General features: G+C 35.1%; 5 protein-coding genes and 1 pseudogene across 5 annotated transcripts; 2 read left to right on the forward strand and 4 right to left on the reverse strand.

Annotated features, from left to right (window-relative positions):
• Nucleotides 1-2,552: 2,552 nt before the first annotated feature.
• LOC141641916 (F-box protein SKIP23-like) lies at nucleotides 2,553-3,722 on the reverse strand. Its single transcript, XM_074450559.1, has one exon. It carries the CDS (start codon nucleotides 3,720-3,722, stop codon nucleotides 2,553-2,555), a length of 1,170 nt encoding a protein of 389 aa, XP_074306660.1.
• A 9,385-nt stretch (nucleotides 3,723-13,107) lies between these two features.
• LOC141641917 (putative F-box/kelch-repeat protein At5g24040) lies at nucleotides 13,108-14,301 on the reverse strand. The gene has a single exon (XM_074450560.1). The coding sequence runs from the start codon at nucleotides 14,299-14,301 to the stop codon at nucleotides 13,108-13,110; it is 1,194 nt and encodes a 397-aa protein (XP_074306661.1).
• A 577-nt stretch (nucleotides 14,302-14,878) lies between these two features.
• On the reverse strand, nucleotides 14,879-17,242 carry LOC141641918 (hypersensitive-induced response protein-like protein 2; annotated as a pseudogene).
• A 397-nt stretch (nucleotides 17,243-17,639) lies between these two features.
• On the reverse strand, nucleotides 17,640-19,301 carry LOC141644191 (PLAT domain-containing protein 3-like). Its single transcript, XM_074453662.1, has 2 exons — nucleotides 19,169-19,301; nucleotides 17,640-18,307 (listed from the first exon to the last, which is right to left on the reverse strand). The coding sequence occupies exons 1-2, from the start codon at nucleotides 19,232-19,234 to the stop codon at nucleotides 17,843-17,845; spliced, it is 531 nt and encodes a 176-aa protein (XP_074309763.1). The 5' UTR covers nucleotides 19,235-19,301; the 3' UTR covers nucleotides 17,640-17,842.
• A 1,668-nt stretch (nucleotides 19,302-20,969) lies between these two features.
• On the forward strand, nucleotides 20,970-21,564 carry LOC141641919 (MLP-like protein 43). The gene is made up of 2 exons (XM_074450561.1): nucleotides 20,970-21,156; nucleotides 21,287-21,564. The coding sequence occupies exons 1-2, from the start codon at nucleotides 20,970-20,972 to the stop codon at nucleotides 21,562-21,564; spliced, it is 465 nt and encodes a 154-aa protein (XP_074306662.1).
• Nucleotides 21,565-23,184: 1,620 nt separating this feature from the next.
• Nucleotides 23,185-24,009, forward strand: LOC141632471 (MLP-like protein 43). Its single transcript, XM_074445020.1, has 2 exons — nucleotides 23,185-23,427; nucleotides 23,534-24,009. The coding sequence occupies exons 1-2, from the start codon at nucleotides 23,241-23,243 to the stop codon at nucleotides 23,812-23,814; spliced, it is 468 nt and encodes a 155-aa protein (XP_074301121.1). The 5' UTR covers nucleotides 23,185-23,240; the 3' UTR covers nucleotides 23,815-24,009.
• Nucleotides 24,010-24,949: the final 940 nt, after the last annotated feature.

Consider the following 24,949-nt stretch of genomic DNA (forward strand, 5'->3'; position numbering starts at 1 on the left):
GTGAAAGTAACAATAATTACGGCGGGAGTAGTGAAATTATCAATATTAATGCGGCAGTAGTGACAGTAACAATAATTAAGGCGGGAGTAGTGAAAGTAACAATGATTACGGGCAATTAGTGAAATGTTATTACTATTGTTTCATTAATAAGAGTAAAATATTAATAGCGGGAGTAGTGAATTTGTCTTAGAATTTATTTCATTGTAATTTTAGGATATGTAATAAAAAATATATTAATGATAAATTTATGGGTTATGCAACTTTAAGTAATTTTATTTAATGAAAAAAAAAAATTTAATGGTAAGTAGAGGTAGCCCGGGCGAAGCCGGACACCAATACTAGTGATTTTATAATATTGAAAATTATTATTTATAATACTTTAATTTACGCATTTTAACCTTAATTGATGTTCAAACCCATACCACTCAAAAATGAACCAAACACAAGGTATGAGGAATCAAGTTCCAAACCCATACCACCCGGGTATGATTCCTGATTCCAACCCCATACCCGTGTACGAACCAAACGCCCCCTAAAAAAAAAGGCCAGAAAGGTAAGTCGTTATAAGTTCTAGACGGATATACATGTTTAAATAAGATTTTGTGAAATTCTCGCCTTATACAATATAAAAAAAAATCCTTATAACAAGAAAGACGTGTCATACTAACTTTATTGCCTTGCAACAGAGTTCGTTTGCAAAAATATCGATGCAACTCATGCAAGGAATTAGTTTGGGATTGCGACGTGTTTTCTAGCCCGTCGTAAGCTGTTTTTTGCAGGGTAAATTGAAATCCTAGATCTTATGGCAGAAATATTTCTAAATCAATGATGAATACATAATGTTCTGTTTCTTTTCAGGAAAATAACCACTTACACGTAAATTATTAGAATTACTTAAAAATATATATTTATATACAGAGTAATTAAAAACACACAAATGATGCTAATTAAGAAGACACACCGACCAATTTACGAGCACAACGAAGCTAATGAACAAATATCCCCTTAAAGTAACGTTTATCTGCTAAACGATCAATTTACGAGCACACACAAAAATTTATGTTTATCTGCTAAACGATCATACCCATTCTCAGCATCCTTAAAGTAACGTTGCGTGTTACTATATCCCCTTTTCAATCAGTTGTTTACATTGATTAATTGATTGAAACGGAGTACATTTTATCTTTTTACTTGTGGATCTTACGGTATCTTCTATATAAGACGATTTTATATATAGTCATTTGTCTCGTGTAAATTATGACAAATCTCATGGAAAAATTAACAAATATGAAGTACTCCGTAGTATATTATTTGCTCATTATTAAATTGGGTTGGATGTTGAACTAGGTGTGAAAAAAATGTTGTATTTCTTAGTATGTTATTTGTCTCATATTGAAAAAAAATATAGGTGTGGTGAATTTACTACGTATAAATAGTAGAGTAGTTGTCTCACATCGGAAGATTACCATAAGGTGGAGTGATATTATGATATAAATAGGAGTCATTCTTAAGTATTGTCTTAGAGAGTTTTCAAAAGTTAGTACTATTATCTCCACAATGATAAAATTTACATCATCAATAATTAATTTAGAAAAGTATAATAAATAATATTTTTGATAAAAAAAATGAAAATGGAGAATCTTTTAATTATTATAATATATATTTCTTATATTATATTCAAGGGAGAATAGGACCAAACCCAAATATGGGTTTAGCTTCTACGGTGGAAAAACAACGTAAAAAAAAATGAACATATACGAAGTAGTATAGTATTTGCTCAATATTAAATCGGGTTGGATGTCGAACTAGGTGCGAAAAAGATGATTGTTTTTACCCTACTTTGTCAGCAACTAGTCTTGTGTGACACAAACACAAAAGATTCCATTGCCACATTTTGTTTTCAATCTTGTTAAAGCCATGTATCTATTGTGCTCGGACGGGTTCTTGTATTTAGTATATAAAGGTTTTGTGGGTGCCGAAGCATGGTAGAAGGAGAAACCAATCCTGGTATGAGTTTAGACCAATACTTGAGAGGAATTGTAGTCCGTTTCTGTAGTAGTGAGAGAAACCAATCCTAGGAATTGTAATCCTAGTTCTTTGGCAGTAACCGAAAAGGCAACATACTTTGTTATGAAAAACACTTTGTCCCCAATGTTTTCGACTCTTACCCACGCCCGGGTTTGCTTGTCGAACATCAAAACTCCGACGTCCTTTGGCTCGCCAATTATTTCAGGACTACAATTCCTCACTAGTACGGGTCTAAACTCATACCATGATCGGTTTCTCTTCCCAACTCCATATTTCCCCCACCAAGCTTCGCCACCAACAAAACCTTTATATACTAAATACAAGAACCCGTCCGAGCACACTAGATACATGATTTTAACACCATATTCGATTCCCTTGGGAGGAGACGCGACTTCAACAAGATCGAATGTAGTCGCAATAGAGGTTTAAAAAGCGTCGCAAGAGTCCAAAGTTTTGAGTGAAGAATAATACTCGTAGGTATTTAGTGAACCATTTTGCTTCTATTTCATTGACTCGAGTCTTTCTTAGATAATAGATGCGGAATTTCTTTTGCTTTTTCGAGATTTTCTCTTTTCGCTCGAAGGTAACAGCATACGGCGAATCCATTTTGGTGGACGACCAAAATCAACCTTGATTTCCGACTGCAAGTCCTTTTCTTCTCGACAGACGTTACCTTCGACTTTGTAGATAAGAGCCTTAAAAAAATAATCACACATAAAGCAAATCAAACTCCCTCGACTCCATCCTAGTTGTTTGGCAGTAACCGAAAAGGTAGCATACTTAGTTATGAAAAACAGTTTGTTCCCTAAGTTTTCGACTCTTACCCACGCACGGCTTTGCTTGTCGAACATCAAAACTCCGACATCCTTTGGCTCCGTACTTAGGTGACTTCTATAGAAATTCGTATATACTAAATACAAGAACCCGTCCGAGCACACTAGATACATGACTTTAACATCATATTCGATTCCCTTGGGTGGAGAAGCGACTTCAACAAGATCGAGTGTAGTCGGATTAATTATCACAAGCCTACGAATTCTGTCGATTGCGTACAATTCATCTCGAAGATATATAATATCTTCAAACTTGTAATTACCGGTCTCTATATAACTCCATTGACCATCTTCTGACCACAAAGCTAGTTTTCCATCACCAAACAATATTAAGAACATTCCCAAATCTGAAACTGAAATAACTTTACGAATATGGATATAATATTTGTTTTTGATGTTGACGATATGGAGTGTAGCCACACCCAATATCTTATGTTCGTCGAGAAGATTAAAATTATACTCTAAATTCGAGGATGGATCAAGTAACCATTTATTCGTTCCATTCTCCTCCACACGAATCAGCCAAACCCGAGTTTTGGGCCGATTTGGGGCTGCCGGGGAGATGAAAAAATAAAACAAATTTGGCCTCAATTCAGAATTATTATAGTTGCGGTCTCGACATACACAGTTAGTGATGCGTGTACCGCAGCCGCATATGAAAGGAATTTTGATGATGGAAGGCTTCTTGGAATTAAGAAGAGACCCAGCACGACGCCACGCTACGCAAACCGAAACAGCCCGACGTAGATCGACAAGGTATTCGTCTAGATGTTCGAAGATAGATACTATAATGTCACAAGGCAGTTCAGCCCAATCATAAGCACCATCGCTAGAGCCGTACTCCGTACTTCTCAAAGACATTGAAAGATAACAATGTTTCCTTTTTGTGTAGACCGGGATATTCACCGTCGACAACGGCTTCTTCTATGGTCGTTAGATGTATAACTTTTTTTTTTTTTTTTTTTTTTTTTTTTTTTTTTTTTTTTTTTTGATGACGAGGAGGTTGGATCCTCCCGGATCTGAGACCCCACCCCGCTAGGCGCCTGTACCATGTGAGTTCTTTCCCGCGGGGATTATTCCCTCTCCGGGCGTCAGGTCCCCAGGAAAGTGTTCATCTAGAGAATCGAACCCAGGACCTCGCAATTCCTCCTTAGGAGGCTTTGAGGTTACCCTGGAATTCCACTAGACTCACACATCTTGGGTCGTTAGATGTATAACTTTACAAAACCTAGAATAAATATCTATGCAGGAGATCTTTTATTTTGGACCTGTTAATGGGCTTAGTACTCTATTAGTAACAAAACTAGTATAGATCCCGTACAATGTATGCACGGTATTTATAAAGTTTTTGTTGGGATTAACGGATATCTGAGAGTCTTTGGTTGGTCTTTGGCCAATTTCCGAGACGATGATTACTATGCTATTATTCAGAGTTAACCTCTAAGATAAGGACCCGAACTGTGATCTTTTTTACGGTTAAGGGACCGAACTATGAGAGTTTACCGTTAAGGGACTAGACTTCACGGCGTTAATGATTCTTCAACAAAAGCTTCATATCAGGGGAAACATGCGGGGCCACATTAAATGCAATTGTTAGTTTCTACAACTCCATGATCACATTTAGTGTTGCCCGATTTTGATTAACTCATCTATATTTACTCTTATTTTTTATGTGTATGTAAGCTTCGTTGAGTCGAGTAACGATCGTTAATTAACGATGATGATGAAAATTGAGTTTTTGAATGTTTAACCAGATAAAAAAAATTAAAACTCCTTTTGGAAAAAATAAAGATGGAAATTGGAGCAGCTTTATTTATTGGTTGCATTAACGAAGTATGTAGTTATTTCTTTTCGGCAATTTTTTTATACAATGCACTAATGATACCGTAATCATGAATGTTGCCAATACAATTTTAAATAGAACGCTTATGAGTTTTAATTAGTAAAATATCGTAAACCTGATTTTTTTTAATTAAATTAACATTAAGAAATCTTATTATCAAGTCTAATTTATTTCCGCTCTCGAAACCGTTATTATTATAGGGGAGTTTTCGGTCAATTTGGCTATTGAGTTTATTTTGCCCTAATTTTGACCCTAAATACCGTCTCGTCTTATTATTGCTTGTAGTTCTTTACTTTTACCCTTTACTTACTTCAGTAAGTCTCCTGAGAGAATGACGTTAATTTCGTTTCATGCGAGAGAATGACGTTAATTTCCCAACAAAAACCTCGATTTCCTCTTCGACCAAGATTTAACAAAATTAATGCAAACATGAAAATATAATACTATAGTAACAGATCAGTCAATAAAAATTACCATACTCGGTTATAAAATTATTTGATTTTAAGCTTTTATTAATTTTAAGCTTTTATTAACAATTAAAAATTAAAAATTAAAATAAAGAAGTAAACTTTAGTATGGGTCCCACGTATCTTTTAAGGAAATACTCCCTCCCAGTCACTATAATGTTCCCTCTTTCCCGAAACAGATTATTCTCTCTCCTATCACCAAACCCCACACAACTCTTTTACTCCTATTTTATTATTTTCCTTTATGTTTTGGTCCCACAATTCTTTATTTAACTACTAATAATTCATCTCTCTCCTCTATCACCAACCCCACACAACTCTTTTACTCCTATTTTAATACTTTTCCTTAAGTATTGTGCCCATATCAAATGGGAACAATATAGTGACTGGGAGGGAGTATTAGCTTTTGAAGAAAATCTTTGACGGTGTTAAAAATAGTCCCTTAACTGTAAACTCTCATAGTTCGAGTCCTTAACTGTAAAAAAGATCATAGTTCGAGTCCTTATCTTAGACTTAACTCCTGTTATTCATTGTATTTAGATTAGAAGGTTCAATGTATCAGCCAATTTCCGAGACGATGATTACTATGCTATTCTAACACACACACTATTCCCTTTCAATCGTCTTAACATGGTATCCAGCTCAGGTTACCGAAACCTAAAAAAAAAAAAAAAACCATTTTTCGAAACAGTCACCATGGCTGGAGAAGTTGTTCCCTTTGAAAAACCAAAACTTGATCACACCTCCTCATACTACCTCGGTTCTCATGATGTACCAGAGGCTAAAATTTCTAATGTTATTCTCCGTCGCGATAATTATGACGACTGGCGAAATTCAATGCGAATGTCGCTAAAACCACGGCGCAAATACGGTTTCGTTGATGGCTCCATTACAAAGCCCACTGACGACTTTTATCTTGAACACTGGGAAGTTGTTCATTGTACGTTAGTTCAATGGATTCGGAACACGATTGATCGTCATTACTCGACACCATCTCTTATGTCGAGGGTGCCTCTGTTTTATGGTCCGATTTGGAGTCGCAATTCGCTGTTGTTGATGGTACCCGTATTCATTCTCTCAAGACACAACTCAACAATTGTAAACAAGTGAAAGGAATGGATGTTACTACTTATTACGGCAAACTCAAGTCTTTTTGGGATTTGATCGTTGTTCATGAACCGCCATTCGCTTGCAAATACGGCAATTGCGAATGCCAGACTGGGTCGGTTGCCATTAAGCGTCTCGATAATGAGCGCCTTCATCAGTTGTACGGTTACCTACTTGCCTTTCCGGCCCTTCTTTCTTTTGCTTTTTCGCGATTTTCTCTCTTTACTCGAATGGTACCATAAGGCGAATCCATTTTGGAGGACGACCAAAATCAATAGTGATATACGAATGGAAGTCCTCTTGTTTCCGACAGACGTTACCTTTGACTTTGTAGATAATAGGAACCTTACCAAAATCCGGTACATAACCAAAATCTTTACACGTAAAGCAAACAAAACTCCCTTGACTCAATCCTAGTTGTTTAGCAGTAACACAAAAGCTAGCATACTTAGTTATGAAAAATCGTCTTATATACAATATACCGTAAGATCACAAGTAAAAAGAAAAAACGTACTCCGTTTCAACCAATTAATCAATGTAAACAACTTATTGAAACGAAGGAAATATCACGCAACATTACCTTTGTACTTTAGGGTTGCCGATTTTTTTTTTTTTTTTTTTTTTTTTTACAACGATGAACTTTTATAAATAAAAACTAATACGGAATGCATAGGTTGCAAACAAAAGGGCATTAGCAACCCCAAAACTACTAGAAACCCAAGTAACAGAAGAAACGGTACATATAGTTGATTTTCGAAGTAAACTTTATTGATGAAATTCTTAATCTTGGTACTTCTTGCAGCTCCTGATATAATACTCCATCGACGTGATATGATGAAAGCAATTGTGGACACATAATGTTCTGTTTCTTTTTAGGAAAATAACCGTTTACACGTAAATTATTAGAATTACACAAAAATTTATATACGGAGTAATAAAAAAAACTCAATTTTTTTGGTGTAACGGGGCGCTTGTCCCCAGCGGATGAGATTTTCAAATTTTTTGATAGATTTCTCGAGCGTCTAAAAAAAAATTGATATAAAATATTAGATTGTCAAAAAAATAGTATACATTAATAGATAAATATTATAAAGTAATTACTTAATTAGACCGTCCCAGTCGTTTGCTTACATGATTGATAGAAATAAAGTTTATTTTAACTTTTTTTACGTACGGGTCTTTTCTATACAAGGCGATCTTATAAATGGGTTACTTGTAGCTACTAATAGTCATACAAATCTCATAGAAAATTAAGCCCATTAAAGGATCCAAAAGTAAAGATGCCTCCCAACAAAATTTTAGGTTTTGTAAAGTTATACTAATATACGTCTAATACCAATAGAGGAAGCAGCCGTGGTTTCAGTATTCCACGTTGTTTTGTTCTAGTTGTCGACGTTGGATATCCCGGTTTACACAAAAGTGAAACATTGTTTTGTTCTGATGGCTTTGAGTTGGGCTGATCTACCTTGTGACATTATAGTATCTATCTTCGAGCATCTAGATGATTACCTTGTTGATATACGTCGAGCTTCTTCGGTTTGCGTAGCATGGCGTCGTGCCGGGTCTCTCCTTAACTCCAAGAAGGATACCTTAATCAAACTTCCTTCTATTTGCACCCGGGAAAATAAAATCAATGGATTTTTGTCATTGTGTCCTAAAATTAACTATGATCCTGTCTTGACCCAAAGTTCGTACTATTTTTTCATCTCACCGGTCTCAAATACGACCCAAACTCGGGTTTGGATGATTCGTGTCCAAGAGATTGGAACAAATAGATGGTTACTTCGTCCACCCTCTTTGGAGAATGATCAACTAGTCATACCTTCGCGTATGGAATATAATTTTAATTTTCTAGACGAATTTAAGATCTTGGGTGTGGCTAAGCTCCATACCCTACATTATGTCACCGACATCGAAAACCGTTTTATGAGAGGTTTCTCTTATTTCAACCTAAGTTATGTGCGTAAAGTTATTCCAATGTCCGATTTGGGAAAACGGTTCTTAGTATTGTTTGGTGAAAAAGGAAAACTAGCTATGTCGTCCGTAGATAGTCAGTGGAGTTATATAGACACCCGTAATTACGAGTTTGATGATATTATAAATCTTGGAGGTCAATTGTATGCAATCGATACAATTGGTAGGCTTGTGATGATTAATCCTACAACACTCGATCTTGTTGAAGTCGCGTCTCCATCCAAGGGAATCGAATATGATGTTAAAATCATGTATCTAGTGTGCTCGGACGGGTTCTTGTATTTAGTATATAGAGGTTTTGTGGGTGGCGAAGCATGGTGGGGAAGATATACACTCGGGAAGAGAAGCCAATCCTGGATTGAGTTTAGACCAATACTTGAGAGGGAATGTAGTCCTGAAATAATTGGCGAGCCAAAGGATGTCGGAGTTTTGATGTTCGACAAGCAAAACCGTGTGTGGGTAAGAGTCGAAAATTTAGGGAACAAACTGTTTTTCGTAACAAAGTATGCTACGTTTTCTGTTACTGCAAAACAACTAGGATGGAGTGAAGGGAGTTTCATTTGCTTTATGTGTAAAGATTTTCATAATGGCCCGGATTTCGGTAATGCTCCTATCGTCTATAAAGTCGAAGGTAACGTCTGTTGGAAACAAGAGGACTTATTGCATTCCGATATCATGGTTGAATTTGGTCCTCCTCCAAATTGGATTTGCCCTATGCTACATTCAACCAGAATTAGTGGTGGAGCGAGGTAGAGCAAGTAGGGGCGGTCCCCTCCGTTGAAGTTTGAAAATTTCGAATTTTTTCGCGACCCCTTTATAATATTTCCTTTTTGTCCCCGCTGAAAATTTTCGCCCCTGCTGCCTTAAAATCCTGGCTCTGCCACTGACCAGAACGATAATATCGTGAAAAAGCAGTAGAAAGGAGGCCGGAAACTCGGAAATTAAAGCTAAGTAGGTAATCGTACAACTTCATTTGAGTTTTTGTGTATAGGGACAATATGTAATTATTTCCTCCATCCCAGTCTAGAGTCCAAAAATACATGAAATTATTAATTATATATCGAGTTTAGCTAAGAAAAGACTCGAGTCCGTGAAATAGAAGCAAAATTGTTTACTAAATACCTATTATTCACTCTCCCTCTCCTCTCTCTAAAAACCGTAACCTTTATCCATCAAATTCAGAGCTCCCATCGGTAATCAATCAATGGTAAGTAGACCTGTCAAAATCTGACCCGATCCGAAAATCGACCGTAACCTGACCCGTAAATAACCCGGTTTTTTCAACCCGAACCCAAAAAATACTCGATCCCGTTTTGACCCGTAAATAGCGGATCGAAACTCGACCCGCAAGGGGTTGACCGTTGGGTCAAGGCCATATATATCTTCCTTAAAATTGATAATGTCAAATAAATATCGACTTATAAAATTTTAAGGAAAGATATGTATATATAGAGAATGCTCATCACCTTGAACCATATAACACGTCATCACATCAAATTGTGTGTCACACCGTTACTTTCACCATATTACGTCGATCTGTATTCTACGTCAACACTATTATGTCATCAATTCAGGCGACATGTCATGTCATCACCTTGAAGTGTGTGCCCCACAATTGCTTTCACCGTGTTATATCGAACCGCATTCCATGTTAGCATTGCCACAACATCACCTCGATTACGTGCTACGTCATCACTTCGAAGTGTGTCCTACACTATCACTTTCATCGTATTATGTGTAAACACACTCCACTTCAGCGCCACCTCATCACCTCGGATCAAATGTCAAATCATCATTGTCCTTTTATTTGAGTCTTAGTGTCGTACTTAGCGAGTTAGTGAGAGTAATGATGATGATGATGATGATGATGATGACGACGAGGTGGTGATGGCGAGACTGGTGAAAATTAAGTTGACTAAGACAAGCAAGAGGAGAAAAAACATATAAATGGTATGAATTACGATATAAAAGAAGTTTTTAAAAAATGATAGAAAAGAGATGTTGATCGACCCGATTTTTTACCTGAACCAGACCCAAAACCCATATCGACCCGTTCGTATAACGGTGTGATATTAAAAATATTAAGCAAAAAATTTGACCGATGTTTTTCCGTTCGAAAAACTACGACGTTCGATCCTGCCAAGAAAATTTCAACGAGTTTAAAAAGGTTGTATTTAATTTCCTCCCTTCCGAAAAGAGCGGAAGAATGAATACTTTGTATTTACTAATCTAAATATAATGTCTTAGAGTTAGGGCTGTAAATGAACTGAGCCTGCTCGACAAGCCCTCGGGATCGGTTCGGTCAAAGCTCGGCTCGAGATCGGTCAAACTAAGCTCGAGCTCGGGCTCGAACTAAGCTGAGCCCAAACCGAGCCGAGCTCGAGCACACTAAGGCTCGGCTCGGGAGCTCGTTTAAGCTCGTTATTTTTAAAATTACTTAAATGTTTTTCAATATATTTACTTAAATTGTATCAATTTTAAAATAAATAAATTAAAATATTAGTTTATAAGATAAAATTACATAATAATTGTTATTATAAGCTAACAAAAAGATAATATTCTCGTTTGAATTTGAATTTTTAAATCAAAAATTACATTATAATTAAAATAATGCTCGAAAAAATGGTACGCAAACAAAGCTCAGGCTCGGGTTCGGGCTCGTAAAATATTATATGAGCCGATCCAGAGCCTTGATTTCAGGAGCTCGGGTTCGGGCTCGAACTCGATTTTTACAATATGAGCCGAGCTCGATCATAGGTAAGCTCGAGCTCGGCTCGGCTCGGCTCGGTTACACCCCTACATAGAGTTATAGTGCTTCTTTCAAAAGGACATGAGAAAACCATTCTCATAGTCATACGGATTTGAGCCATTTAAAAAAAAAGCTTGTTTAATCTAAATACTTTGTATTTACTAATCTAAATAGAGTATTATTGAACCCGTTTAAATCTTGTGATGATTATATCCATTTTAAGAGAGTTTAACCACATTTCTTGTAATTACTCAACTAACACAAGTGACTCATGAAAAGCTCTCTTCTCATCAGATGGCCACCATAATGAAATTGGGATTAAGAATTAATAGGCCTCCTCCGGAACCTTAATAAACTTATTGAGACATAAATACAAATTAATTGAAAAATTTATTGCCACATTTTCTAAAGCCACTGGGGCACTGGGTTGCAGATGAATTCCACCAAGTCAAACATTTATTTTAATGGGGTGAAAAACAGTGTTAAAAAGGATATCCTGCGCATCTCTGGCTTCAGTGAGGGTACACTCCCCTTCAAATACCTCGGGGTTCCTATCACTGCTGGCAGACTGAATAAAAAGGATTTCCAAGCTCTTATTGATAAAGTTGTTAAGAGAATCATAGGTTTGGTAATAGGAAACAGTCTTATACTGGAAGATTGGTCCTAATCCAATCTGTACTCACCTCTTTGTATACTTATTGGGCCAATATCTTCTTAATTCCCAAAGAGTACTCAAAAATGTGGACAATATTTGCAGGAATTTCTTATGGGATGGCAATCCTGAATGCCTGAGAGCCCCACCTGTTGCTTAGGAGAATGTTTGTTGTCCTAAGAATGAAGGGGGGCTGGGTATAAGAGATAGCAATGCCTGGAATGCTGAGGCCATTGTGAAGTTAGTGTGATGGATCTACACTAAGCCTGATACCTTATGGGTTAAGTGGGTGAGTCAGGTATACTTACAGCTTTTTCCCTGGTCTGTTTACACACCTCCTACCACAGTTAGCTGGTATTGGAAAAAACTCTGCACTGTCAGGGACAAAATGCAGGTTGGTTTTAGAAAAAACTCTGCACTGTCAGGGACAAAATGCAGGTTGGTTTTAGAGATGAGGATTGGATTGGTAAGGGTTACAAGGTTAAGGATGGCTATAATTGGTTGAGGAAGAAATATTCAACTGTGCCATGGCATAATTATGTATGGAATCAGTTCTGTATTTCTAAACATAGGTTCATTGCCTGGATGGTGGCCACTGGCCAGGAATACCTTAATGGTTAAACAACGATTATTTGAGCTTGGCATTAGTTCAGATGATTTGTGCATTCTGTGTGGATTACATTCTAAGACTCACTCTCATCGTATTCAGAAATGTCAGTACAGTAAGAGGTTTGTTGCAAGTGTTGCTCAGTTCCTTCAGCTGCAGGTTCCTTCTCGTAACATCCTGAAATGGGTGCAGCAGAGGCATTGGACTCCCATCAAAAAAAATGTTGCTTTGTGTGCATTCATGAATGCTCATTATAGCATTTGGATGCAAAAGAATAGGTCTAGAATCTATAACCTGATTCTTAGACCTGAAAAGGTTGTGCAAGATATTAAAGGACAAGTGATGATAAAGATCAAATCTCTCCCTCTTGTCTGTATGTCCCAAGTTGATAAAGATTGGATTCAAGCAATAGTCTAGCTCTCAATTTGCTTGTATTTTTTCTTATGTTTCAAAACTAATTTTTAGCTTGTAATCGCTTGTTTCGTGCATCAATAAAAGCTTACCCCCACCCCCCACCCCCCCAAAAAAAGAAAAAAAACTAATTGAAAAATGGGACAAAAAGTAATAAAATAGATGCGTATATCATAAAATAAGGTACTAATAAAAATGGCTACAAATAAAATAGGTACAATTGTTATGAAAATCTGTACTAAATAAAAGAAATATTTTAATCACGACTAATAATAAAATGGTACGAAAAAGTACAAAAAGCAATACGAAAACAAGTGTCTCTCAAATAGTCTCAATAAGCAATGAGATATCGTCTCTCCAAAGTTTTTAGTGAAGAATAATACTCGTAGGTATTTAATGAACCATTTTGCTTCTATTTCATTGACTCGAGTCTTTCTTAGATAATAGATGCGGAATTTCGTTTGCTTTTTCGAGATTTTCTCTTTTCGCTCGAAGGTAACAGCATACGGCGAATCCATTTTGGTGGACGACCAAAATCAACCTTGATTTCCGACTGCAAGTCCTTTTCTTCCCGACAGACGTTACCTTCGACTTTGAAGATATGAGCTTTAACAAAATCATCACACATAAAGCAAATCAAACTCCCTCGACTCCATCCTAGTTGTTTGGCAGTAACAGAAAACGTACAATACTCCGTTATGAAAAACACTTTGTTCCCTAAGTTTTCGACTCTTACCCACCCACGGCTTTGCTTGTCGAACATCAAAACTCCGACATCGTTTGGCTCCGTACTTAGGTGACTTCTATAGAAATTTGTATGTACTAAATACAAGTACCCGTCCGAGCACACTAGATACAAAAACATGGTTTTAACATCATATTCGATTCCCTTGGGAGGAGAAGCGACTTCAACAACATCGAGTGTAGTCGGATTAATTATCACAAGCTTACCAATTGTGTCGATTGCGTAAAATTCATTTTGAAGATATATAATATCTTCAAACCTGTAATTACGGGTCTTTATATAACTCCATTGACTATCTTTTGACCAAAAACCTAGTTTTCTATTACCAAACAATATTAAGAACATTCCCAAATCTGAAACTGAAATAACTTTACGAATACGGATATAAGATTTGTTTCCGATGTCGAGGATATGGAGTGTAGCCACACCCAATATCTTATGTTCGTCAAGAAGATTAAAATTATATTCCAAATACGAGCGTGGATGAAGTAACCATTTATTCGTTCCATTCTCCTCCACACGAATCAGCCAAGCCCGAGTTTTGGGCCGATTTGAGGCTGCCGGGGAGATGAAAAAATAAAGCAAATTTGGCCTCAATTCAGAATCATTACACTTGAGGTCTCGACACACACAGTTAGGAATATTGATGATGGAAGGCTCCTTGGAATTAAGAAAAGACCCGGCACGATGCCAGGCTACGCAAACCGAAGCAGCCCGACGTATATCAACAAGGTATTCGTCTAGATGCTCGAAGATAGATACTATAATGTCACAAGGCAGTTCAGCCCAATCATAAGCACCACCCCTACAGCCGTACTCTGTAGTTCTCAAAGCCATTGAAAGATAACAATGTTTCCTTTTTGTGTAGACCGGAATATTCACCATCGACGACTTTTTCTATAGTTAGTTGTATAACTTTACAAAACCTAGAATAAATTTCTCTGACGGAGATCTTTTATTTTGGACTCGTTAATGGGCTTTGTACTCTATAATACTTAAAATCCATTAGAAAAAAAAGCTAAAAATGTAACATCGTCTAATTTAGTTTAGGGTTATTTTTAAAAAAACTGTCTTATATTATTTTTCTTGTTTTACACTACCTTTGTTTCTCCTTTTTTTGGTCAAAAACTAGCTATACTGAAACAATGGCGAGATTTGGTTGAATTAGCGACATTAACCTATCCCACATAACTCTGTCTACGTCTACCAACAATAATCAACTGCGTCCAAACCACAATTTAATTTCATGTAAGCAAAATTTATGTTTTCACATTTCAATAATAGCTATGAACATGTACTAAAGTTAAGCATAAGTACATTATGACTTTCCAAAATCAGGCCTAAGCAAGATTAAAGAAAACAAAGGTAGTTAAAAACAAGAAAAATAATATAAAATATTCTTTTTACAAATACCCATAAATACAAGGTAGTTTTTGAAAAAAAAAAAATAAACTTAGACGAATTAAGTGATGAAAATAGAGGTTGACTTGGTTGATGCACCAATGTCTTTTATGGTATCAAAGTACTGAGTTATCAAGACCATGTCCATGATATCCTTAGAAGTCGTCCCCGGGACATGATCCGAGAAGTTGAGCACACTGTCCCTCAGCCCGTCCACTATCGCTTGGCGTTGCCTAGCTATTCCGAGCCCATGTAGGTACTTGGCCTCTGCCTCTCCCTCTGCTTTCTTTATTTGTACTATCTTCTCTGCTTCTGCCTTGTCGTTTGCTGCTGCCCTCATTCTTGTGGCTGAATTTCAGAATCAGTTATAGCATCAGTTTCACTAAAATTCTAATATTGTAAATTTCGTTTCTGGCTACGCCCCTGCATTAGAGTAAATAAAACTAAACATAATTTCTGATTTATTTACCTGCATTTATTTCATTCATGGCTTTCTTGACACTGGCATCAGGTTCAACGTCGACTATAAGCGCTTTGACAATTTAATATCCGTAAGCTGATGTAGCCTATATATTTTACAGTTGAATCACTGAATCGATTTCAAATTAGCAAAAACTCAAATGAAGTAGTTAGTTAAGCGACACCTACCTTTCCGGCCTTGCATTCTATAGTTTTGGCGATTTTATCCTTGTGCTCGAATGCAGCATCAAGCTTGTACCTAGGGAGAGTTGATCGAACGACTGCCCAAAACAACCATACCAAAGATATAAAGGGACGAGAAACACATGACAGTACTGGATGCCGATAATGAAAATTATTTGTACCATCGGAAACATGGTTCTTAATCAGATATTTACAGCCGCCAATGGAATAAAATGCATTCTTTGCTCGCTCTCTCAGTGGCTGATACTGAATTGATACCACGACAGTCGCAAAAACATTATCCTGAATACAAGACCAGACAGACGTAAAATTTCAATGTATGAGAACAAGATATTTAACAAAAGTACAAGTATTCATCGAGTATAGATAGTAAGAACCTTAGTTTTGGTCTGGCAGCGAACATCAAGTTGCTGGACGCGCAAAGAAAGAGTTCCGACTGCTGACCTGCCTAGAAACCAAGGAACAAAGTGACATCCTGGCTCCAGAATCTCCTCAAATTTGCCAAACTGCTCTGTAATTCCTACATTCTACTGTGTAATATGTTAGTGAATAGGAGGGAGTAATATTATATATTACAAGCGAAAATTTAGGCAAAATGGCTAAAATGCACAAAATTGAGGAGAAAATAGAGCTGAATTGTTCAGCTCAAAAAATATTCGATATGCAGAAAGTTGAAAAACATGACATTATCAAGGTTTGCTCCGATAAAGTTCCTGGTATTCAAGCACGTCAGGGTAACTGGTGCACTGTGGGTAGTACCCGTAAATGGGACTTTATCATAGGTATTGCATTTTACTTGTTTTTTTTCGAAGTTGTCGAGTATATATATAATTATATTTTGGTACTAAGGTTTTATCACGGTCAATTAAAAATCATGCAATGTAACAGGTGAGAGGTCAACCTACCTCATCGACAGGCTTGACGCACTTGATGAGAAGAATTTGACGTTAACTCGAAGTGTTCTCAAAGGGGAAATGATGGATTACTGTAAGATTGTACTCATGCAGGTACACGTAATTCCTAAGGGGAACGATGGCAAATCTTGCGTTTTGAAATTTAGTATGGAATATGAGAAGATCAATGAAGATGCACCCGAACCTAAAGAGTTTTTCAATTTTGGGGTTGGTGTGTTCAAAGAGTTGGGTAATCACCTTTCTTCTGTTTAAGAATGATATCGAACTTGTTCTTGTTCATACTTCTTTTACTATACACGGATCGAGTATGTGTATGTTAACGGACCTTGTGAACGAATGTTGTATAATCCGTATATTTTTATTGTCGTTCTTGTTATCGCTCTTATTGTAATACAAACCGCGTGTAGATGGAAAAAAAAATACATGAAATAAATTATTGTGTGTTTTAATTACAGAGTAGATAAAACCTATATGCATGTAATGTTAATGGTCTAGAAGTAAAAGATACAAATGATCGATGGACGATTTTATTTCGTAAAAGTATATGATCGATGGACGATTTTTTTAATCCATGCATTATTGCATTTAAAGAAAATTATACACTATTCTCATTTCTCATGATAATACTACGTACATTATTTGGTAATACTTTGTCATCTCTCCGTCTCAATTATGTGTGGGTATTATTACTGAGTGAAAAATAAACTATAGTTTATGTTGATGATTCAATTACCCTTGAAAAATATTCTTAATATATATAGAGATAAATAAATGAACAAACACCTAAAAATAAAAGGATGGCGGTAGGGCGTCAACCGATGACATACATTGAATCTCGGCGCCACCATAATTAAAGAAATGAAAAATGAAAAAATAAAATATTTATTTTCGTTTTTGCGCCAAGTTTGAGGAATAGGTATGTAATTATATATCTTTTTAAGTTACCATCTATTCATGTAACTAAAATAAAACTATGACTAAACTAAAATTTATTATTTTACACCAAAATAATCGATTTCATAGTAAATTAATTTACATTGAATTATCTTCATCCATGATTACATTTCTTTATTATCGTATTGTGTTCTTCATCTACCTCGTTTATCATCTATTGAGTTCTTCATCTACAAGCCAACAAAATGCATAATCGATTGAGTTTGATGCTAAATTGAAATTGATTCCGTTTGATCTATCGTATCCCAATGATTTAAAATCGCCTCCAAACTGTGTTTATAAAACATAGCATTTTCAATCGAGCTAACTGACATTATGAGTCATGTAATATTTCATTAACTAAAACCCTTATTAATTAAACTACAAATTATTACTCCACAAATACATAAGTTACAAAGCACAACGTAAATAACGTGTACACTCATTATTCAGTCTTAACTCGTAACTAAGACTTCATAGTCATATCAAATAATTCGAAAGTAACCTAGCAAGTTTCAAGCTTGGGATACAACTTGAATAATATCTTTACTATGAAGGTCGTCATAAGGACAATTATTCCTAACTGCCGTAAGCTCATACGGCGGGGCGTCAGACGCGAGCCATTGCTGAACCTCAAACTTCTCCAGGGCACAACCCAAGTGTGAACCAGTGGTGGCGATTTCGACATAGTCACAGTACCAGCCATGGTGTGGGCCGGACCCATCAGAAATAAGCTTAATGGCGCAGACGGGCTCATCAAGGCATGGGCCTCGACCGCTAAAGATGTCCAAGTTGTCTCGCTCGAAGTAGTCGTAGTTAAGGCCCATAAGCCCACCCCAACTCTCAATGTCACTGATCCGTACACCGTTGCTATCTTTAGAAAAGAGTTCTAGTGTAATTTTTGAGTCTGTTCCTGCTTTCATGATTGATCCGGTTTTCACGTATATGTTGTACACACAGTTGTACTCTTCTCTAGCCACCTTTATTTACATCCAAATTTATTAAATCAAATAAATCAAATCGAATATACATTTTGTTACAGATTTAGTGGTAAAAATTGGTGTGATCTAACTAAGTAAATGTATGATAGATCATTCCCCTTATACTAAAAGAATAAGACTTTTCCAAAAATTTCCCGCCTAAATAAATTTGATTATAATTTGGCTTTTATTATATTATATCTGTAATTGGGCTTTCATTATATTATATTTACATCTGGATTATACTGAACTTTCCCTTTCCCCACCGTAAATACAAATACAAAATATTAATAATAATAAATTTACAATTAAATTTCAAATTGGCATAAATATCAGTTTTATTATTATTTTCTTTAATTTTTCAATCTAAAATAACGCGCATTCGCGCGGAATCTATACTAGTAATCTATAAAATTTGAATCAGTATCGCATGTAAACTGTCTTGTTTATGACCTACTATTATAGTCATAATTTACTTCATACGGTTATAATACTACATAGTCATATTGTACATGCTCCCACCTTATTATATAGTGGTGGAGACAGAATTTTACCTATTACTTTTTCATGTTTAGAGACTTAGAGTAACGACTCACCTCATATATCACAGATTCAGAGTTCCATAAAATTGATTATAATCGGACTTATCTAATAGTGAACCAACATTGCACAAAATAGTTAACTCGATAATCCAAATAAAATCATTAATTATTCCAAACTTTGAATAGGGTTAAAATCAAAACATGAAAATAATTCATCTTACAATTCTTTTTAGGTATCTTAGGAACAATGAATGGTGGATGGCCTTGAAAAAGAGATCACAAAGCAAAAATTAAATAAAGAAGTTAAAATATGACTTACAGATGGAGAAACAAAGATAAATGGTAAGAAGATGATAATATTGAGAAGAGCAACATTGATCCCCATAGTTAATCAATTTTTACCGCATACGTAGTAATTTTTCTTTACTCAATCCTTTTTATATACTTGTAAGTCGCTTATATAATTGTGTTACAGTGTTACACTAATTCAACATTAGGCCACGAGTCTCACGCATTTGAAACTGTTTAATATTAAAGGGTAATTATTTGTTAGGGTCAGATAATCATTTAGATTAAAAAAAAGGATTGTGATAGGGCGTCATCAGATGGTATACAATCTCGGTGCCACTCTAATTAAAATATTAAAATAATACAAAAAATAAAAAAGTAGATTTTATGCGCACGAATAGTGAAGGGCATAAAAGTCAAATTTCTTTCTCCATTAGCAAGATGAGCATGTTTACATAGCTGGGTATGTTTTGCATGTTTCTATAGAGAATATATCATAAATCTACCCTAATTGATACACTAGCCGTGATACATGGTAAATCACAAGCAAATAATTTCCTAAAAAAAATCTACTAGGAGTACTCCGTATAAACTAAGAGTATTATACAATTTACACCATTGTCGTACTCCATATAAACTAAGAGTATTATACAATTTACACCATTGTCGATAAATGATGGAACCAAAACGGGTGTTAGACAGCCGCAGAAGCCATCGGTACACTGGAGATGAACTTGGCAGCGGGTGGCGTCAAGCGAGACTTCGTTAAACAAACCTACATCATTAAGATATGAAAGTAGTCTTCCAATTTTGCCCTTCATCAAATGATTTGACTAAATCTTTGAAAATGTTAAAAATATTGTTTAATTTACAAAAATACTCTATGTGGTACTGAAATTGAGTACCATCGGATGACGTCATCTTATTTTTTATGAATAAATGACCAAGATAAAGGGAGTAAATTTTAACTTTTTCATCGCTTATGTGAAGGGAATAAATTTTAACATTTTCATCCTCGCTTATAGAATGAAACCCTCTTTATGCTTATATACGTAAAGTATATAAACTAGAGTCCTAGTCTCCCGGACTCCTATTATGCATTTTAAGATATATCAACCCGTTTAGAAACATTCACTAATCACTACCAAGTTGTGTGATTATTGTACAACTAGAATAGATCCCGTGTAAATATGCACGGTATAAATAGTTTTTTACTTTTTTTTAATATATTATTTTAATATTTTAAATTGATAATTCATTTATTTTTCATGTTTCATTTGTATTCTGATAATAAAATTAAAATTGTAAGAAGACATGAAAGTAATTATTTTATTTTTTTACTAATAATATACTCTATTTTTAACCGCAAATTCTTATCATAACATACTCTATTTTTACCCTAATATATTATATATCCCATGCTCCGATATGACCCCGACTCTTGACGTAACTCAAAACTATTTCAAGTGATTCGATTGACAACTCTAAATTAAAAGACGCAAAACCCACTATTCCATAAGAAACAGAAAGATAAACAAACATTGGACAATAATAACATTGTATCTGATTCTATTAGGAGAAAAGAAGAAGAGAAAATGGTTTTATATGAAGCGTACGAAACAAGCCAAATAATTTATTTATGTTGGGCATATTTCACAAATTAGTGGCTCGGGTTAGGTCAGGTCATTTTTCTTTATTGTATAATAGTGCATGCTAATTTCTTATAAATTGCAGGCAGAAAATTGAGTTCTTAAGTACTTCATCAATCACATAAATAGTATATCTTCGCATATTAGTATTAGTATTAGTATTAGTATTAGTATTCCGGTAAAATGTCTAAAGTCTACAAGTTTGAAGAGAAAATTGAGATGAATTGTTCAGCTCAAAAAATATTTGACATGCTAAAGGTCGAAAAACATGACGTGACCGAGGTTTTATCTCACAAAGTTCCTAATATTCAAGCACGTCAAGGCGACTGGTGCACTGTGGGTAGTACCCGTAAATGGGACTTTATCATAGGTATTGCATTTTACATTTTTTTACCTTTTTATTTTCGAAACTCTCACTTCTCTTTTTATAATACGACAATATAATTATTTTGGAACTAAGGTTTTATCGTGGTCAATTCAAAACTCGTGAAATGAAACAGGTGAAAAGTCAACCTACCTCATAGATAGGCTTGAGGCACTTGATGAGAAGAATTTAAAGTTGACCCGTAGTGTGATCGAAGGGGAAATGATGTGTTATTGTAAAACCGTACTTATGCACGCACAAGTAATTCCTAAGGGGTACGATGACAAGTCTTGTGTTTTGAAATTCGTTATGGAATATGAGAAGATCAATGAAAATGCACCCGAACCTAAGGAGTTTTTCAATTTTGGTGTTGGTGTGTTCAAAGAATTGGGTAATCACCTCTCTTCTGTTTAAGAATGAGGGACGTATCATCGTCGGTCATCCTGATTTTAATCGTACTATTGTTCATGCGTCTTTTACTATATGTACGTTAACTTACCTAGCAAACGAATGTTGTGTAATATATTCCGTCCTTTTTTTAAAAAAAATTGTCGTTCTTGTTATCTCTCTTATTGTAAGACAACCCGTGTGTATGATGAAAAAAATTTATGAAATAATTAAATGTGTGTTTTAATTACGGACTATATAAAAATAAGGATCTCCGATTATTGTAAAAGTAAATGATCGATGGCCGAAAGAACAATTTATAAATACTTAATAGATGATATAAAATAATTTCAATCAATGCATTATTGCATTAAAAGAAAATTATAATATAATTGTTTTTCATACACTATTCTCAATTCTCATGATGAACATTACTTTGGTAATACCTTGTTAATTTGTCTTATCTCTTCGTCTCAATTATTTATTTACCTTTTACAGAGTATATTCTTGTTAGAGGTTATTTTCTTATCGGACAAAGGTGGTAGACCATCAATCCATCATAGACATGTAGTCCCAATTCGCTTACTAATAAACTTCTCAATTTGTTTCCAATCAAACCCATTATTTAATTAATCTAACGATCATATGTTTAGTTGTTTACGTTTATTACTCCAAAATCGATTTAAAATGTATCCATGTTTACGTTTATAAGTTTTAACTCTTTCATGATCGCTTATAGAATGAACCCGCTTTATCACTCTCTGCTTTTAAGTTGAGACCCTTTACCGTTAGGATATAACCTAGAGAATCTCTAAACTCCTCTGATCTTATACATTTTAACAACACAAATTCTGGTTTAAATCAGGAGTATTCATCTTAAATTTAAAACGAGACAATTAAAATAAATAAGACAAAAGCAGAATGTCTATATCTCAACAACGAACTTGTCCTATTTGTGCAGGTGGGACAATGTTATTTAACTCATTTTAATTTTAAGATAGATATCGAACTCGGTAGCCATAAAGTCATAAAGGTGACAGAATGAGAGAGGTATATAGCTAGTGTATAGCAAGCATACAAAATAAGCCCAATAATTTAACTAAGTTTGTATGTAATTTTTTTAGTTTTATGGTAATTTTTTGAGTTTAATGTTTTAGTGAATGAAGTCAGAAACTTTATAATAAAACTCATAATTTTTAAAATAAAACATAAAAACTTTATTATAATGCTCAAAAACTATAAAACTGCAGGTAGTACATCAAATATATAATCACTTACTGAAAAATTTGTGAAAATAGGATCATCACAAATTCCCACATGAGTAGTTAAAGACAAACACTTTGTGATTTCCTAGATTTGTCTTATCTACACAAGTGAAAATACTTGACCTGTCATAATAAGCTTGTGACGGATTTACCCATCATAAGGGAGATTTATTGTTGTATCATATTCCCTTCCCACAAAGTTGTAAAAGTGATGGAGAAGTACAAGCGTATATACAAAATGGTCAGTATAGCAAGCGTACAAAATAAGCCCAATAATTTAAGGCATATATTCCCAAAACAAGTGGGTCAGGTCAATTTCCTGAAGTGGTGGTCTGGCCCATTATCTTCTCCTATAAATTACTGGGCCGAATACTGAACCTTTACCAAATTCAATCAAATAAACAGTAAATTATTATTACAAGTGAAATTTTAAGCAAGATGGCTAAAATGCATAAAATGGAGGAGAAAATTGAGTTGAATTGTTCAGCTGAGAAAATATTTGAAATGCTGAGAGCTAAACAACCCGATATCCCCGAGCTTTGCTCCGACAAAATTCCCGGTATTAAAGCACACCAAGGTGACTGGCTCAGTGTGGGTAGTACCCGCAAATGGGACTTGAACATGGGTACGTCATACGTACTTAAACCATTTTACGTCTTTTTAATGTCACCGTATTGAAATTATGTTTTTTGTCGATTTTTATTAATCTAAAATGATTTATATTGATACAGGGGAGAATCAGCCAACATATTTTATTGATAGGCTCGACGCGGTTGATGAGGAGAATATGGTAATCACTCGCAGTGTGATTGACGGGGAAATGATGAAACATTACAAGTCACTGAAAGTCCATGGCCAAGCAATTCCGAAAGGGAATGACAACAAGTCTTGCGTAATGGTATTTAGTTTGGAATATGAAAAGATCGATGAAGATGCACCCGAACCCAATTACCTCCTCGATTTTGGAGTTGGTGTTCTTAAGGACTTGAGTCATCACCTCTCTTCCGCTTAACTGAGCTCGTCACCATTCCAAATCAATCAAACTATCTATTACATATTTTCTTTTCGTTTTTTTTCAACATGTGTTCTAAGGGATCACGATAAGAATAATACGCGTTGTTTTTGTTATTTCCCTTGTTGTATAACATCATATACCGCATGTTGCATGTATGATGACAATATAAATAAACAAACGTGTGTGACTCAATTTCATAACGTCTACAAGCAGTGGGGATCCTCTATCCTACTTTTGTGTTCCATTGTGTGTGTCACACCACATACATTTCGACACATCACTTGTGGCAAAATAAAATATTACAATATATATATTAATTTGTTGAGGTGTTGGAAGTAAGTGGTGTGTGCACACACACAATAATCTTATGACACCAAACAGACAGAGGATCTTCACTGGTCTAAGGGTTATGCATGCTAATTGCTAATGGTCTACATATAAATTGTACTCGTGAATAATTAATACTCCTCCGTCCCATCATTTGTTTACATTTAATTATTAATTAATATACTTTTCACCGAAAATAAAACAACACAACACCTAATCTAGATAACACGCCAAAACTGCACATTACCTAAGCAAGAAATCATCGTAAGAGTATTTGAATCATGTCTACACAAAATCCCAAACCCTACTAAGCCAATGTACTTAGGTTTCGAAGTCAGCGTGATGCCTAATAGTTTAACTAAGCCATAATAGTTCCATGGTATACAAGTACATGAATATTTCATGTTAATTAATTGGCGAATTAATATGAACAACCAACAACTGGTAAAGTATTACCTACTTACATAGTTACACATATGAAGACAAAAGAAGAATAACAAAACTTTGTCTCATTTTTACCTAAATAGTACGAAGTATAGTATTTGACCCATTTTAATAATAAAAAGGATACATTTGCACAAAAAAAAAAAAACAAAAAAACGGATACCTCAACTAACTAGAAAATACAAATCCTTGTAATGCGAAATGCTTAAGCCTTTCTACCCAAACACCTTTTTTCCTCGATCAAGTCCGAACAACAAGGGCAAAAATAATGCTATTGAGAATCAAATCCTGATTTAAATCACTCTTCATAAATCATAACTTTATCAGCTAAGCTAACTAATATTATGTCTAATGTGTCCTT

This window comes from Silene latifolia, chromosome 2, assembly GCF_048544455.1.
Source record: "Silene latifolia isolate original U9 population chromosome 2, ASM4854445v1, whole genome shotgun sequence".
Classification (NCBI taxonomy): domain Eukaryota; kingdom Viridiplantae; phylum Streptophyta; class Magnoliopsida; order Caryophyllales; family Caryophyllaceae; genus Silene; species Silene latifolia.

Excerpts from the sequence above, each read along its gene's own strand:
- LOC141641916 (XM_074450559.1), bottom strand. The coding sequence starts at position 3,722 with ATGTCTTTGAGAAGTACGGAGTACGGCTCTAGCGATGGTGCTTATGAT.
- LOC141632471 (XM_074445020.1), top strand. The coding sequence starts at position 23,241 with ATGGCTAAAATGCATAAAATGGAGGAGAAAATTGAGTTGAATTGTTCA. Across the intron at positions 23,428-23,533 it reads CAAATGGGACTTGAACATGG|GGGAGAATCAGCCAACATAT; the intron begins GTACGTCATACG and ends ATATTGATACAG.
- LOC141644191 (XM_074453662.1), bottom strand. The coding sequence starts at position 19,234 with ATGGGGATCAATGTTGCTCTTCTCAATATTATCATCTTCTTACCATTT. Across the intron at positions 18,308-19,168 it reads TTATCTTTGTTTCTCCATCT|GTGGCTAGAGAAGAGTACAA; the intron begins GTAAGTCATATT and ends ATGTAAATAAAG.
- LOC141641917 (XM_074450560.1), bottom strand. The coding sequence starts at position 14,301 with ATGGTGAATATTCCGGTCTACACAAAAAGGAAACATTGTTATCTTTCA.
- LOC141641919 (XM_074450561.1), top strand. The coding sequence starts at position 20,970 with ATGTCTAAAGTCTACAAGTTTGAAGAGAAAATTGAGATGAATTGTTCA. Across the intron at positions 21,157-21,286 it reads TAAATGGGACTTTATCATAG|GTGAAAAGTCAACCTACCTC; the intron begins GTATTGCATTTT and ends GAAATGAAACAG.